This window comes from Sciurus vulgaris (assembly GCF_902686455.1).
Source record: "Sciurus vulgaris genome assembly, chromosome: 3".
NCBI classification, from domain to species: Eukaryota; Metazoa; Chordata; class Mammalia; order Rodentia; family Sciuridae; genus Sciurus; species Sciurus vulgaris.
Window position 1 is genome coordinate 135962997 of NC_136463.1, and position 18187 is coordinate 135981183.

At 34.5% G+C, this 18187-nt stretch overlaps 1 protein-coding gene and 1 pseudogene across 3 annotated transcripts in view; one reads left to right on the forward strand and one right to left on the reverse strand.

The window, feature by feature from the left end:
• Window positions 1–9014, forward strand: part of DNAJC10 (DnaJ heat shock protein family (Hsp40) member C10) — a 53370-nt gene extending 44356 nt beyond the window's left edge. For both annotated transcript variants that reach the window (XM_079134551.1, XM_079134552.1), the window contains exons 18-23: window positions 2–135; window positions 1159–1212; window positions 1457–1604; window positions 4489–4608; window positions 5937–6041; window positions 7684–9014. In XM_079134551.1, the coding sequence (XP_078990677.1) occupies window positions 2–135; window positions 1159–1212; window positions 1457–1604; window positions 4489–4608; window positions 5937–6041; window positions 7684–7695 (573 nt within the window). In that variant the 3' untranslated portion in view covers window positions 7696–9014. The remainder of the gene's footprint in view (window position 1; window positions 136–1158; window positions 1213–1456; window positions 1605–4488; window positions 4609–5936; window positions 6042–7683) is intronic.
• Window positions 9015–13848: 4834 nt separating this feature from the next.
• Window positions 13849–15690, reverse strand: LOC306657059 (zinc finger protein 639-like; annotated as a pseudogene). Its single transcript has one exon. The product of its transcript is annotated as a zinc finger protein 639-like (transcript).
• Window positions 15691–18187: the final 2497 nt, after the last annotated feature.

Consider the following 18187-nt stretch of genomic DNA (forward strand, 5'->3'; position numbering starts at 1 on the left):
GACATTAACTGGACTGATCAATGTAGGCAGCGTAGACTGCCAACAGTATCATCCTTTTTGTGCCCAAGAAAATGTTCAGAGATACCCTGAGATAAGATTTTTTCCCCCAAAATCAAATAAAGATTATCAGTATCAGTAAGTATTCTCTCAAGTTTGAAAACATTTATTATAGTTATTTAATTATATAGGTAACATTTATATTATCCTAACTAATCTATATTATCCTAACTAAATAGAAATCAGCCTAACAGATATTTATTGGGAGCCCACCATGTTTAAGATAGTGTATTAGTGAGCACTTCAGAAGATAGAGAATTGACTAGGAAGATGATTGAAGAAGCTTAATAGTGAAGGAAAGGAAGAACTAACATTTATTGAATCTGGCTTCAGGCACTGTACTAGATTCTTTACTCATATTATTTGCATTAATCCTCACATGTACTCTGAGGAAGGAATCACTACCCTTCCTACTATTTCAGAGAAGAAAACTGATTCTTAGCCTTTAGGAAACTTCCCCAAGTCACATTCGTACTAAGATTTGAAGCTGAGGTTTGAACCTAGGCCTGGCTTGTATCCAGGCTATTCCCATACCACCATATAGTATTTCATGTAAAAAACTCAAATGTAGAGTATGATGAATGTTATTAAAGACGTCAGAATGAACCATGGGTTTCAAAGGAGAAAAGAATCACAGCTTTGGGGAAAGTGCATTTTTGAGGTAGCTTTTTACATGAGTTAAATCAGATGGGAATTTTATAGATAATAATAACTTGAATAAAATTCAGAAACTGAAGTCTTAGACATTTTGAATTTTGAAGTTCTTGTAGATCTGCAGTAGATGTTCAACATTCTGGTTTATCTGAAGTAGAAAAGATAATTGAGCTGGGGATGTAACCCAATGGTAGAATGCATTCATAACATGCATGAAGCCCTGGGTTCAATCCCAGCACCTCCCCGCTTCCCCCCAAAATACAAACCAAGAAAAATATATTTTGGAAGCCATGTAATCACCATTTGTAGGTAGGTATGTCTTAAAAGAAAGATATTACATGAGCTCAGTCAACTGAATTTATTTTTTAAATTGCTAAAATAAGATTACTTTCTGAATATATCTAAAATTCTGTTTGCAATTTACCTTTTTTTTTCCTCTTCTTTTAGCAGTTACAATGGTTGGAATAGAGATGCTTATTCCCTAAGAATCTGGGCTCTTGGGTGAGTAATCTAAATACATTGTATAAAATAGTCAGTGCCATTTACCTCCTTGTAGGTGTATAGTTAAATTTTCTGTGGATTGAGTCTAGCATTTAAAATTACTTAGAAAATAATCATATTTACCCCAATAGAGCTGAACTTTATTACATTACTATTTTTTGAATCATTTTTAACCTAGCCTTGCAATATTATTACTATTTGCTTTGGCTTTATTTAATGAAAAATGATTTTGACCCCTTCACAGATTTTTACCTCAAGTGTCCATAGATTTAACACCTCAGACTTTCAGTGAAAAGGTTGTACAAGGGAAAAATCATTGGGTGGTTGATTTCTACGCTCCTTGGTGTGGACCTTGCCAAAATTTTGCTCCAGAATTTGAGCTGTTGGCTAGGGTAAGTCTTGTCTATATACTTAAATAAGTTGTAGTCACATGCATGTTTTAATAATTTGGATAAAACCAATATAATTCTTAATTTAATTCCTAAAGTTTCTTCTGAGTTTTAAAAAATAATTCCATTTCTGATGATAATCTTGGCATTTGATTTCTTTTTAACTTCTATTTTGGTTGATAAAATCATCATCTACCTAACCATAAAAGTCAACCACCAGATCCTGTCAGTTCTGTCTCCTAAATGTCTTTCAGATCTGTAATCATCCATCTCCACTTCATTGTTTAAGCCTTCATCTCTCACCTTGTCATACTTGCCAATATTCCTTCTTCAGTGCTGCCCTAGTGATCTTTTTAAAACAGAGCCTTCTCTGGCATGTTAACCAGGTTTTTTTCATGTGTATTTGTTTAACTTCAGGATTCTGGTCTGATCCTTTCTGTCTCTTGGCTTTACCTCTGCCCCCAGCTCACATTCTAGGTCCTCTGAACATGTTTCTCTATGTATATGGTACCCTGTTTCTAAAATATCCCATCTTTACCTTGGTCCCCTGAATTGTCTTTTACTCATTCTATAAAACCTACCTCTAATGCCGCTGGTTCTGTCCGTTGCCCTCCTCATTAAATCAATGTCACCTCAATGTCATATTCTCCAACAGTGTATTTATACGATGTACACTTTTTGTGTATTTGTCTTGTCTCTTCCAAAAGACTGAGGTTCTTGTCTTTGTATCCCTAGTGCCTGACTCAGTAAATGCTTACAGAATTGAACTGGAATACATCGCACTCAATTCAGTCTGAGTTTTTGCTGTTTCTGTCATAAGTCATATTGATGACCTATTCCAAATTCATAACTTCCTTGTCTACATAACTCGAGGAACTCTTAAAGTTGTTGGTATATAACACTCAGAATGAAAAAGTCAGCAACAATTCCATCAATCTGAAATAAAAAGATTTGTATCCCATGCCAAAGGAATACTTTTTAGCAGAGGAATTTTTTTTAAAGTTTCTGTAAACTATAAAATATTAGCTAATGACTGGTCCTTCAAATCAGAGACTTTTCAATTCTTTCTACTTAATTTTTTTTTCATGATTTCTTTTCTCAAAGAATTTTAACAGTGTTTTACTCCCTCATCCCTTAGATACTGAAAACAGCTTTGTTTTAAATTTTGTAATGAAATTATTTTTGAACTATTAAACATGAGGAGGAGTATTCATTCAACCAATCCCAAGCATCAAGCAAAAAGCATGCTAGGTACTATGGCTACAAAGATGAAAAGCCATATTAAAGGAGATTTTAAGCTAGTGGGAACATAAAATGCAAATAAATATAAATAATACAATAAGGTAGTTGCCATAATAAAATTGGAATGAAGCTGTACCATGAGCAAAAGAATGGAAGAATATACTAGGAGACAAAAATCTATACAGGAAAGTTAGTATTTAAGATAAGAATTGCAACATGACTGAGAGTTTAGCACTTGAAAGAATTGGCTGGAGAGTACTCTATACAGAAGACGGTGTTTGCTGATGTACCAAGACTTGAGAAAGCATTTCTGGAATATTTATTGTTAGTATAGTATTATCAGAATCTAAACATGGAAGAAGAATGGTAAAATTGAAATTCCAAAAATGGAAAAGAACCAGGAGTTTAATTCTGGTTCACTGAGGCACAGACTACCTCAGTGATTACATATTGTTTAGAATGTATTCCTTATTAGAGGAGAACCATTTATATTTAGAAAGATCACCTTGATGGATTAAACAAGAGCCAACAGGAACAGATTTTTAGAGCACCACAAATAATATAGGGCCCCCCCGTGAGTAATTCAAAAGCTACAAGTAAACTGGTATATAAAAGAAAATTTTGCAAATGACAGAAATTTTTTAAAATCAAATTTCTAGATTTCCTAAACCCTTAAATATGAGAGGTGTGTGTGTGTGTGTGTGTGTGTGTATGTATATATGTGTGTGCGTGTGCACACATACGTGCTAATTCCTGCAGCTTTGCTGGTGTCCTAATACAAATTTTTGTACCCCAATAGGCTTGAAGATCAAAGTGGAGGCAGCAGAGATATTTTCATTGTCCTGAAGTGAGAGATAACTTGAACCAGTGGTGATAGAAGGAAAGGGAAAAATACAAAGGAAATAAGAATAAACAGAATTTAATGTTTGTGACAGATGAGAGAGAAAAGTCTAGGATAACCCTAGTTTCTGGCTTGAACTGAATGAATAATAGGATAGGAAAAAGAATATATTAAGAGCAAGGGATCAATTTTAAACAAGTTGTATTTGAGGTACCTATGAGGCATTCATGTAAAGTAAGCTGATTCATAGTTGAATGTGAAACAGGAGAAATTGGGGTTCATTACCACAGATGTACATAAAATCATCCTGAAACACTTCACAAAGATTGTTGCCCAAAGATGGAACGCTGATCAAGTATTATATACTTGAGGGTAGAGGAGCTCCCCATGTTGAAAAAAGGAAATATAGCAGGAAGGAACAGTGACAAATGCCAAGAAGAGAAGGAATGGTTAGCAGTGTCCTCTAAAAAGACCAAAAAGTGACCATTTGGCTTGATGTCAGTTAGAGGTCACTGGTGATCTTAGAACAGTTTTGAGTAGATGGAGTAGTAAGAACAGAAGCCAGACTGAAATGGTGAAAGAATAGACTATGGCTTAGGAAGAAAAATGAGACAGATGTGTGCCACAGGAATCATTGTAGTCCTTGTGTGATCATGCGTATATACCCTGAAATGAGTTAGAGACCTGATAGAGACTAAGAAATCCTTAAATACATAAAGGATGAAATAATACAATATGGTTGCCTGAATGGTTTATGCCAAAGGAAAAAAATGGCAAAACTTTTTTTTTTTTTTTTTTTTTCAGATGGTTAAAGGAAAAGTGAAAGCTGGGAAAGTAGACTGTCAGGCTTATGCCCAAACATGCCAGAAAGCTGGTATCAAGGCCTATCCAACTGTTAAATTTTATTCCTATGAAAGAACAAAGGTATGTATAGGCTTTCTCTATTTTCCTTTTTTAGCAGGCCAACCTCTAAAGCAGATTTGTTCAGTCTAAGTAATGCTTTCTTCTGGTTTCTTCTCTGTCATTTTGTATATTATTGAAACAGGCTTTTCATTTACTTATATACCAAGTGATCTTTAAAAAGGTTTCTGTCTTTCTGGGCAAGGTGATGCACACCTGTAATCCCAGCAGCTTGGGAGGCTGAGGCAGGAGAAAGCAAGTTCAAAGCCAGCCTTGGCAAAAAGCCAGGGATATGTCTCAGTGGCCAAGTGCCCCTGAGTTCAATCCCTGTACCGCCCGCCCCCCGCCCCCAAAATATTTCAAAGTAAATAATTTCTAATGTCTTTATGCTTTTTGAGGGAGAATAACCAGGTTAAGGCCTGATGTTTTTTATTGATAGTTATAACATTTTGAAATAGCTAAAAAAAAGTAGGTAACACATTTTAGGAACTTAGAATTGTTACAAATCTAGGTTTTTCAGTGAAGGATTTGTCAAGAAGCTGTCTCTGAGGCTGGGGTTATGCTCAATGGTAGACCACTTGCCTAGCATTTCTGAGGTTAATTGCACAGTGGAGGGTAAGGTACCTGAATCTTTATTCTTTTAGAGTCAATAGCTCTACCTTACGGTTTTCACAATAATTTAGCAATGAGTGATATACATTGGGGTATTATTCAGGTAGAATGATCCTAGCAAAGTACCAGTACGATGAGAAGTCACAGACTTAACCAGGCCATAGATAGAGCTGTTTGAAAAGATGATGTTACTATGTACCAGAAGACAAAGTTAGGGACCACAAGTCCCTGTCCACACTGAAAGATGGCTTATACAGAAGTCTGGGCCCGACAGGAAGGCTAAAGCAGAATAATGATTGAAGGAAATGAGTACAAATCAACTCAAAAAAGCAAAATTGTAGCACACAGTTTGGGGTTCACACCAAGAATAAGGAAACAAGTAGCTTAAGATCTAAACTAAGCAGGTCTGGATACAGTGACCTGCTTCTGCCCCTGATTTTCGGCCATCTTTCTGCAGTGGGCAGATGAAAACTAGGAGATATGCATTGCTTTCCCTTATCATAGTTTAGAATGATTTCAACCCTGGGGATATCTTATACAATTTATGTTTTTGAGGCTTTTGAAGTCAGGAATGCATTTTTCCCAGTGTTATGTTCCCATAACACTATGAACTCAAAGAAATCTGAATTTCAAACACTTAGTTTTAGAACAAAAGAACTTTAAAGCATATTTAATCCAGTTTCTTAGATGAAAATATTTTATTTTGATTAAATATTTAATGATAGTGTTTTTAATTTTAGAGAAATATTTGGGAAGAGCAAATAAATGCCAGAGATGCAAAATCAATTGCTGCCTTTATTAATGGAAAATTGGAAACTCTCCAAAATCAAGGAAAAAGAAATAAGGTGAGAACTGAACCTGGAACTAACTCTGATAAAAGTTACCAAAATGTATTCTCAATATGTAGTTCATGTAAAATGAAGCTTCAAAAAATATAAAGATGGAAATTTCTACTTTAGGAAATACAACAATCAAAATATAGCCTGTAGACAATGAAGTGCTTAGAAATTTGTACAAGTAAAACCATTTAGCAGAAAATAATGACTAATATCCATACAAAAGCTTGTATTTGAATGTTTAAACATTCACAATAGGTTAAAAAAAAAAAAGTCCATCAATTATAAATGAACAAAATGTGGTATATCTATTATCTATGCAGTGGAATATTTTTTAGCCCTAAAAGGAGTGATCCTTGCTACATAAGAAACTTTGAAAACATATGCTAGTCAATGAAGTCAGTCACAAAATCTATGTAAAATGTTCAGAATAGATTAATCCATAGAGACAGAAAGTAGACTAGTGGTTGCCTGGGGTAGGTTGGAAAAATCACCGGACTCCTTTAATTGTGGGAATTTTTATGGCATGTTAAATGTATGGTAAATCTGTAAAAGAACATGACTTATTGCCATTAACTATTTAAAAATTTTTCAAATGTAAAGACTTGAATTGTGGGACTAAATCTACTAAAGCCCCAACACATTTTGGATAGCAAATTTTCTTTTGTTCTTGGTATAATCAAAATGTATATTCAAACACATTATTTATCTTGGTCCCTCCTTGAATTTTTAATGTATTAAGCAGTATTATAACCTTTTCTGTTACTCTTCAAAAGGCAATTCATTTTTTACTCTTAATTCAGGTCATTCTAGGGAATAATTAGAAATAGACCAAGGAATTATGATTATTAGAGTACTTTTTAAATGGAATTTAATACAATCACGTATGAATTATCTTGGATTCTTTCCTTATAAGGTAAAAGATGAATAGCAAAATCTCTGGAGAGCTGTAGAGAAACTGGTTTTTTAGAACCCATTAGAATATGGGTTCTGCTTGCCTGGCATGGTGGGCACACCTGTAATCCCAGCAACTGGGAGGCTAAGGCAGGAATTTGCAAGTTCAAGGCCAGCCTCAAAAAGTTAGTGAGACCCTGTAATATAAAAAGAGCAGGGGATGTAACCCAGTGGTAAAGTAGGCCTGGGTTCAATCTCTAGTACCAAAAAAAAAAAAAAAAAAAATAGTTTGTTATAATCCAGTTAGGAATTATTAGATCCCAGTAGAGAAAGCCTTACAGCCTACTTCCCAAATGTTTTATCCAAATCTAGAGGATAGGAAAGAAAGAGCTCTACAGAAACAGAAGTATTTTGACTATTAATTTTCTCAAGTTATTTTAAAATTTTGTGACATACCTCAAATTATGAATATTCAAGATAAAAAAAATTAGTCATAAACCAGAATATCATAACTGAAATTACCCTAAAAAGCATGCCATATGTGATTTAATTTATCTGTTGTGGTCAGATATGCAAACTAGGAGATTTTTCTTTTTTTTCCCATTGTTACAATTAAGAAAGGTGTGTTTCATGGTTATCCATTAAATAAGAATAAAGAGTACATTTGAAAAGATGAAATGTTCGTTAGTTTATATTTTACCTTATTGTAAACATTATAAAGTCATACTTTTAAATCACATTTACATTATTAATACAGGATGAACTTTGATGTTGAAAATGGAAGAGAAATTGAAAAGAAAAAAAAAAGTCTGAAAAATAGCATCAGAAGACAACTTTTAAGAATGCTAACTACGTTCCTGGTAGAAGTTAATGAATGTTACCTTGGACATGTAATTGCACTGCCTGAATTCTGTACAACATTGGTATAAAATGAATGGTCTGCAAACTTTCTGTAAAGGGCCAGATCATAAATATTTTAGGTTTTGCAGACCATATATGGTTTTTTTTGTCACATTTTCTTTGTTGTCTATAATGATCTTTTTAAAAATAGAAAAACCATTCTTTGCTCAGGGCCATACAAAAAATAGACCATGGGCCAAATTCATTCTTTGGGTCTAGAGTGCTAACTCCTAGAAATGGTGTTTTGAGTGTCTGGCTCTAATAAGCCTACTCTGCTGTTATCTGCATACTGTACAAAGTGGTTTTTTTTTTTTTTTTTTTCCCCCCCACTTACAGTTTGTTGATTGACCTGGAAAGAGGTAACTTGGTTTCTGGTCACCCCCTGTCTGACCACATATTTTATTTTAAAAAACACTCATGCAATAGAAAAATAAACAGATACCTGTTTTGATGGTGTATTATAGTGAAGAGATTCTCCATTTTGCTTTTTAAAATTTGAAGAAATGCTTTGAATTTTTCATAATTGGAAAAACTTTTTGCAATAGTAAGTGTAAAAATCTACGGACTGCTCTATCATCCATAAAAAAAAATCCAAGGCAGGAAAAAAATTATAGCAATTAAATGGGCATTAGAGTACCCCAATATATCAAGTATTTAGAGCTCTATATTTTAAAGATGTTATTTTCCTGATATTGTTTTCATAAAAATTTTCCCACCGATGCCTCAAAAAAATATTTACATAATTTGTCTTCTGAGTTTTCTTTTGACCTGTATTATTTATTTATATTGATTTTCCCCCATAGTTATGGTTTTACTTTTAATCTATTCATTATTCAAATAGAAAAAATAATTTTAAAGGCTTATTTTACAGTAGCTAACAATGATACTATGTGGTTATTCCAGTTATTCATCCAGTTATTCATTTACTGTCAGGGGCTGCCTTTTTCAGATATTGGCATAATAACTGAAGTTATTTTTTTAAGAAAATCAAGTATATAATCATAGAATGGGATCTTTTAGTTTCACAGTTGTTAAGACTCAAAGTCAAAGTTTTTTCCTTCCATTTTTAACAAAATACTGAGTAACCTGTAGTTGTTTAGTTATAATTCAAAGTTATGGAGTGTTACAAATTTAAATTGATCAGAAGTAGTCAACAAATAAAAGAATCTTTGGTTTTTCAAAAACCTATTAAGATGATGGTTTCTTGTGTTTGGAAGAATTTTGCTTATCACTTTATCCTGCTCTCCAGTATTTTGTCATAAAGACTATTCTTGCGATACAAAAAGTAATAACATTCATTTTCAACTCTAACCCTATTCATATTCTCTCCCATATTTTTGCATGTACTTTGAATTCCCTATCTTGGATTCTGCCTTTTATATATATCAGCTCATATGGAACAATAACTACTTCTAACCTTAAATTTACCAGATTTTTAAATTACAGTTGATGATGACAAGAGTCTTTTATGCATTAACTAAAGCCTAGAAATTCTTCAGAATTGACTTGTTTCTACAAGAATCCCAAAATGGAATGACTGGTAAGTATATACTAAATTAATGCACCAGTTGCATGCATACTACTGCTGTGGACACTGAGGAGTATACAAAAGGAATAGAAGTCTTTGTCTTCATCTCCCAAATGTGTGATTCACAGTTCTGTGCCTGAATTCAAATGTGTGAATACTTATATTACTACCTATAAAATTATTTTCTATACTTGTTGAGAAACATTTTAGGCAGTAAAACAGTAAATATTAACTTGGCTTACATGGTGTGCTTATGGAATCTGCTAGAAAGTCAGGAACTCCCAGGAGTCAGGTTAGGTAACCTGTATCATAAAGTGACATCAAGAAGTTTTCTACAGTCATATCAATGTCATATGAATCTTTCAAAACAGCTGGCAGATTTTGGAGGGTTGGTTTGTTTAGGTACTGGGGATTAAACAAAGGCCTTATACATTCTAGACAAGTGCCCTGCCACTCAACTTTTTTCATTTTATCTTTTGGGAAGTTCCCTGGGCTGACCTCAAACTTGGAATCCTCCTGCCTCAGCCTACCAGGAAGCTGGAATTACAGGTGTGCACCACCACACCCAGTGAACTTAGGTTTTTAACAGCTTTATTCATTCAGTAGAACACCACCAAGGAGTGAAGGCACAAGGTGCCATTTCTTTCAACACACCATTTTTGTGTGTGTCTGTTCTTGTGTAACAGGATACCAATACAAGCAAAACAGAACAAATTCAACCAGGCAGCCAGCCTTGATATTTAGCTACATTCAAAGTATGTGGCTACATATGACTACTTGGAGCTGGTGTTTTGGATACTAAAGATATTTGCCTATTCTAATTTTGTAGATTTTAAGTACATTTTTAAGGGCCTGGTATGGTGGCACATACCTGCAACTACTTGACAGGATGAGGTAGGATTAAAAGTTGGAGGCCAGCCTGGGCAAGTTAACAATACCCTATCTCAAAATATTTTAACAAGGGCTAGGGAAGTATTCAGGATTAGAGCACTTGCCTAGCATACCTGAAACTCTAGGTTCAATCCCTAGTACTGCTGAGAATAAAAATATAACTGAGATAAAGCAAAAATGAAGTAGTTGTGCAATTTACCTTTTGTATTCTGAAGTTCTCTTTAAATTTGTTCTTTGCTTTCCTGTAGTGATCAAAGTGGGAATTTTCTTCAAGTTTTCAAGAAAAAAAAAAAAAGTAACATTGTTTTTCACAGAACAATTTACAAAGATGTTTAGTATAATAAAAATTTGAATGAAGGGGTAGCATTTTAAGCCAAATATTTAATATAATTTTGGTGTAATACTAATTTAATCTTAAACCTTTAAACCTGCCAGCAAAACCAAATAAATGTTTTTAATTGGGCACATTGATTTCCTCATGACTTAAATAGTACAAATGTTAGATTAACAGAATCTTCAATTTTCTAAAATGATACCTACAGAAAATTTTCTGAAGATGAAAAGTAAACCTTTTTGATAATAGTCCACCTTACACATTTGCTGAAAATTTTTAAATATACCCAAATTCTAATAGTGAATAAGCTTGTTTTTAGTAATAATAAAACTGAGGCCAAACTGGTTTTGATAGTCCATAAGATGTTACCAATTCACTGATTTGAGTCCTTTTTCTACTTAACATTGAATTTCAGTTCTCCTTTGACTCTTCTAGTATAGTTCCTCCATCTGCTGGTTTTCATTTTTACGTTTCATTTCTTCATGAAATACTGAGTATGTTTTGTAGTACAGGCTTTCTAGTTGTGACTTTCTGGAGAATCATTCAGTTTAAACACCAGAAAAAAAATCAAAATGAGAGGAAATAATTGTCTCTCAATAACATTGAATGTAAATGGTCTAAACTCTTCAATCAGAAAACATAGATTGGGAGATTGGATTTATTTTATTTATTAGTTTTATAGCATTTTAATTATTTCTCTTTAATAACCTGGATACTAGTAGCTAACCTATTTCATACATTTGGGGAAAAGAAGTATTTCTAAAATGATTGCCTTAATCTTTTATTTTTCATGTTTTTTTTATTCTCTTTAGATATACATGACAGTTATTTTTGACATTTACATACACGGAGTATAACATTCTAATTAGGATCCCCTTCAGAATGGGGGGAAATTGAATGTAAAAACAAGACCCAACCATGCACTGTCTCCAAGAGATACCTCATAGGCAAAGACATCCATAGACTAAATGTGAAAGGATGGGGAACAACTTAGCACTCATATGGTCTTGTGGGTCTCGTAAACAAGCAGGAGTTCCTATTCTCATATCACATGAAGTGAACCTCAAACCAAAATCAATCAGAAGGCCATTTCATACTGCAAGAAATAATGATTGTAAATACATAGCTGCAAGCAATGGAGCGTCTACATACACCAAACATCCTTCTCAATATTAGAAGTCAAACAGATTACAACAATAATACTGGGTGACTTTAACACACCTTTGTCATCACTGGGTAGATCATCCATACTTTAAATAAAGATGCTACAGAACAAAAAAATACAATTAATAATTTTAATTTAACAGATATCTACAGATTATTTCATCGATCAATGACTACACTTTCTTCTCAGCTATACATGGAAACATTTTTAAAATAGTCTGTATTCTAGGCCACAAATTTAGCAAACACAAAAAAACACCAAAAACCAAAAAACCTTACATTGTCAGATTATAATGCAATGAAACTAGAAATCAACAATAAGATAAAAGGTAGAAACTGCTCTAACACCTGTAGATACACTTTTGAATACACTTTTGAATGATGAATGGAGGGCAGAAGAAATCGGGAGAAATTAAAAATATTTAGATATAAGAATAGTGATATATCAAAATCTCACTATGAAGGTGGTTCTAAGAGGAAAGTTCATGGCAAAGAACAGAAAGTTATCACATAGAAAAAGGAGAAGAAACTCAAGTTATTGAAATCTGTGATGAAATAGAAGTATCACTACAGACACTTCTGAAATCCAAAGAATTATCAGAAAACTTTGGAAGATTTGTATTCCAACAAGCTAAAAAATCTTGAAGACATCAACAAATTCCTAGAGACATATGACCTATCCAAATTGAACGGGGAGAATATAGAAAATTTAAACAGATTAATTTCGAGTAATGAAATTGAAGAAGACATCAAAAGCCTATCAATGAAAGCCCAGAACTGGATGAATTCTCAGCAGAGTTCTACTAGTCTTTTAAAGAACTAGTACCAACACTCCTCAAATTAGTCCATGAAAGAGAAAAGGAGGTAAGTCTTCCAAACTCATGCTATGAAGCCAGTTATCAGTGTGGAACCCAAACTAGACAAAGATACATGGAGAAAACTTCAACCAATATCCATGATGAACATAGATGCAAAAATTCTTAGTGTACCATGATCAAGAGGGTTTTATCCCAGGGATGCAATGTTGGTTCAACATATGAAAATTAATAAGCAATTTACCACATAAATTGACTTAAAGACAAGAATCATGTTTATCTCAATAGATGCAGAACACATTTGACAAAACAGCATCCATTCATGTTTAAAACACTAGAAAAATTAGGGATAGAAATAATATACCTAAACATTGTACATATACAACAATCCCAAGGCCCACATCATTCCAAAAAAATCTGAAAGCTTTCCCTCTTAAAAACAGGAACAAGACAGGGATGCCCACTTTCACCTCTTTTATTCCATATCATCCTTGAAATTAAAGCAACTAGGCAAGAGAAGGAAATTAAAGGGATATGAATAGGAAAAGACAAGTTCAAACTATTAACCAATGGCATTATTCTATACTTGGAAGACCAAAAAACCACCAGAAAACTTCTAGATCTCAAATGAATTCAGCAAGTAGCAGGATACTAAATCAACACCCATAAATGAGTCACATTCCTGTAATCCAATGATGAATGTGCTGAAAAATCAGGAAAACTATCCCATTCACAATAGTCTCAAAGAAGTAAAATACTGGGGAATCAATTTAACAAAAGAAGTGAAGGACCTCTACAATGAAAACTACAGACAATAAAGAAATAGGAGAACTTAGAAGATGGAAAAATCACCCATGTTCTTGGACAGCAGAATTAATATTGTCAAAATGGGCATACTACCAAAAGCACTATACAATTCCCATCAAACTTCCAATGATGCTCTTCATAGAAATATAAAAAGCAAATAAAAGGCCCAAAATAAATAGTCAAAACAATCTTTGGAGAGAAAGGCAAATCAGGAGGCATCGTAATACCAGACCTTAAATTGTACTACAGAGCTATTGTAACAAAAACAGCATGGTATTGGCACCCCAACAGGCATGAAAACCCACATGAATACACTTATAACTTGACGAAGCTGCCAAAAAACACGTTGGAAAAAAGCTTCTTTAACAAAGGATGCTGGGAAAACTGGAAAACCACATGGCTAAAAACACAACTAATGAAAAACTCATCTGCTATTTCAAAGATTGTATTTGAGGAGGTAAAATGTTTTTTTGTTTTTTTTTTAACATCTCAAAAAAAGTTGAATTTATTATTTTACAAAAACATTATGTAAGTCAAAGAGAATAATCAAGTTGTTTCATGGACTGGAAGGTGACTTATTAATTCCCTTTCATTTCCAAACCTCATCAAGCAGTCACTACATTTATGAGGTAAGTCAGCCGAATGCTTGAAATCTAGATGAATTTTAAGATCTTCGATCTGTCCTGTTGAATATTCACAATATTGACATAAATAAATCCCTTCAGATAAATGTGAATTTAAATGCTTGCAATATTCTAGCATGCTTGAAAAGCCCTTCCCACAGTCATCACAAACATGAGGAAATATTTTAGTATGTTCAATAGCAACATGCCTGTTAACATTTGTATGAAGTCTACTCCGAAAACCACATACTTGACATACAAAGAAGTTCTTACATTTGTCAAAGGTAATTTTGCTTAAGAGGCTGTATTGTCCATGTTCTCCATTGTTATACTTATCGCTTAGTTCTATTAATTTACATGCATGCTCATTTACCACATGGCTATGCAAGTCTTCTGGATCATTCGTCTCATGTTCACAGAACTGACACAAGTACTGTTCATCACAGCTGTGCTCCTGGAAATGTAAGTAGAGTTCACTGCTTGAGGAGAACTGCATGTCACACTGCTCACACCAATACAAGTGATCACTAAAGTGGGTGTCTGCAATGTGCTGGCTGAGGTTCTCAAAAATTACTGTCCTGTAATCGCAGTATTTACAGATGTAGGGATCCTCTTCATGTAGTTTGGCATGTTCGATCAGAAGCATGTTGGTAGAGACGCTTTCCTTGCATACTCGACACACATTTGAATCAGTACGTTTATGTTTCAGGATCATATGCTGTTTTAAATCAGAAAAATATTTACTATTGAATTCACAAAGTTCACATTTATAGAGGCCACCGCTATTAGCTCTCAGTAAAGGCCATTTTTGCTGGGCAGTCACATTCAAAGCTTGGCTCTTGTCCAGAATTTTACAAAGTTTAGCTGGTGGTTCTTCATCAGTTTGGTCTTGGAGGCTCTCGGAAGAATTGTTTTCTGTCTCTATGTCATAATCCTCCGAAATTGCATGCACTTCTACAGCAATGGGACATCCTCGGCGGTGTGAACTTCTATAGGACTCTCCTCTTGAGTTTGTTGGTTGACTGATTCGGGTGAATCACACTCTTCATCACAAATTTCTACATCAGCAGATTTTTCTGTAGAAAAGGCAGTGTGGTCTATAATTCTAAGTACAGGACTGGGAACCAGATAGTTCTGATTTCTGTTTCTGGCTTTGATTCCATCTGCAAATTTTGGCAAGTCATTTGATGTCTCAGTATCAGAATCATCATCTTTGTTGTCAAAATATTTTAAGTCTGGCTGTCTCATAGAGCAGACACTGTAACGATCAGAAAAAATCCCATTGAATCCAACTGCAATTCTGCTTATTCCAGAGGAATCTGAATAACGAGAAGGATGTAAAGTCTTTCTTTTTTTTAGGATACTCATTCATATCTTTTCAATTTGGTATAATTCTTAATATTGCAGTTAGGAAAAATGAATTATGACGTTTCCACAGATGGTAAGAAAAATACCTCAATTTTAGTGATGAAGAAACATACTCAGTGAAAGTCAAGTCAACTAAGAAATGGCAAAACCAGAGATGCAAATACATGTCTTCTGATTCCTGGGCATTGAATAGGTAACTTCATGTGGGTACATCTTCGTGGCTAAGCACTGCCACCAGCAAGTTACATCTTGTTTCCAGTTCTTACTCAGCCAGCAAGTAGAAGAAGGGGAAGAGAGTCACCGTTTCCCCGGGGCCCTGTCCGGCCCAGGCACAGCCGAGCGCGGATGGAGGGGGCCCACGTTGGCAGGCGACGCCTCTCAGGCCCTCGCGCTCCCGCGCGCCCTAAGCCCAGCCCGCGAGGCCGGTAAAATGTTTTTGAAAATGATTATCACTACATGTTGGTTTGCAGGGAGGGGAGGAATGAAATTAGAAACTTATTCTACCAGCAATAAATTACTATGATGACTTGCTTATTACTTCCAGTAAAAGAAAAAATAAGAACTTAAATTCTTGGTGACCATTTATATCACCAGATGGTAAAACATTAAAATGTAGTTCCAAAGTCAACCAGCATAGAACCCCACAAACGCATTTAAGTATCTCTTTCAGGTCATTCGGTCAATCATGACACTAATGCAGAAAAATATACATATCCATAGATACCATAAGCAATTGGCAGTTAAATTTCAGTAACAAAAATTCAGTGGTTTTAATATATATAAGAAAAATAGTTGTCATTTATAAACCATCAAGAAAATAATGAAAACAGTACCTTTCTTTTTGGACTGGGAATTGAATCCAGGGCTGCTTAACCACTGAATCATATCCCCAGCCTTTTTTAATATTTTATTTAGAGACAGGGGTCTTGCTGAATTACTTAAGGCCTTACTAAGTTGCTGAGGCTGATTTTGAACTCAATCCTCCTGCCTCAGTCTCCCAAATTGCTGGGATTACAGGCATTTGCCCCTGTGCCTGGCTCTATTTTTTTTTTTTTCCTTTTTAGTAAGTTTAGATTTATCCTTTCCAGTGTCTAACCCAGCCTTCTTTAGTTCTGTATTAAATAATCTTTTATGTTTTGTTGCACATGACTTTTTTTGGGGGGTGGGGGTGGTGTGTTCCAGGGATTGAATTGTAATCTGTTACATTTTGTTGCACATGAATTTGTTTTCAGAGTGGGTGGTGTTCCAGGGATTGAATTCCAGGGCACCCAGCCACTGTCCATATCCCCAGCCCTATTTTGTATTTTATTTAGCGAGGGGTCTCACTGAGTTGCTTAGCGCCTCACTGTTGCTGAGACTGGCTTTGAGCACTCAACCTTCCTGCCTCAGCCTCCAGAGTCGCTGGGATTACAGGCTTGCACCACTGCACCCAGCCAACATGTTTTAATGATCTGTAAAGGTGATATTTGAGTTTATATGCTTTTCAGACTTGTAACAGCAATATGTCATTTTTTAGAGAAATAGAGTTATATGAACCTCAACTACATTGTGATTTTTTTAACACCTTAGCAATTCATTGTCTCAAATAATGGTCAAAGAATGCAAGGCTCAACATGATATATCAAACCTATAATCCAAGTCACCATATTAGGACTTTGGAAAGTTAATTCAATCTGTATCAATTTAAATACAAAATGAAAAACAACTTATTACAAACATTACATAAATTTGTAATTTGAAGATTTCATTCTGTTGTGTTTTAATGAACTTAAAAATATCTAAGAAATCCCCACACCACCCCTATGTACAGTCATCTTTGAGAAAAAACAATCTTTCTTCCCTTCTCTGTTCAGAGCATAACTTTAACCACAGATGTATGGCATATTTTAAATAACAACCAGAAATATATTAAATTTTAAGTAAATATAAATTAAATTTTAGATTATTTTGTGTCCGTGACACAAATTGTTCAAAAGCAATTATAATTTCATTATTTCATATCTCAAGAATTACATTTGTCCTATCAAAATACCAACAACTCTCTCCACAGAAATAGGAGAGAAAACTCCTAAAATTAGCTGGGTGAAGTCCTGTAATCCCAGCAGTTTGGGAGGCTGAGGCAGAAGAACTAAAGTTCAAGACAGACTTAGCAACTTAGTGAGGTCCTAAGCAATTCAGGAAGACCCTCCCCTGTCTCAAAAAATTTAAAAAGGGCTGAGGGTGGCTCAGTGGTAAAGCACCCCTGGGTTCAATCCCCAATACAAAGGTCAAGGCACAAAAATAAAAATCCTAAAATTCATGTGGAACCACAAGAGACCAAGAATAGCCAAAATAACAGGGATTAAAACAAGGAAGGAAGGAAGGGAGAGAAGGAGGGAAGGAGGGAAGAAGGAAGGAAACCATACTACAAAGTTATAGGAAATAAAGCAGCATGGTACTGGCATAAAAACTGACATAGATCAGTGAAACAGAACAGAGAACCTAGAAATTAACCTCATTCTTTGCAGCCAACTGATATTTTTTCTTTAAAATAAAGGCACTAAGAACATACAATGGAGAAAGGACAATCTTTTCTATAAATAGTGCTGGCAAAATTGGATATACATATACAGAAGAATGAAATTGGATCTGTCCCTCTCATCATACACACACACACACACAAAAACTCAAATTGGATCAAAGACCTAAAGATATTAAACCTGAAACTGTGGAGCTACCAGAAGAAAACAAGGGGAGAACTTCAAGATATTGGTGTGGGCAGTGATTTTTTTTTTTTTTTTTTTTGATAGGACCCCAAATGCACAGGCAACAAAAAAAATAGGTAAATGAGA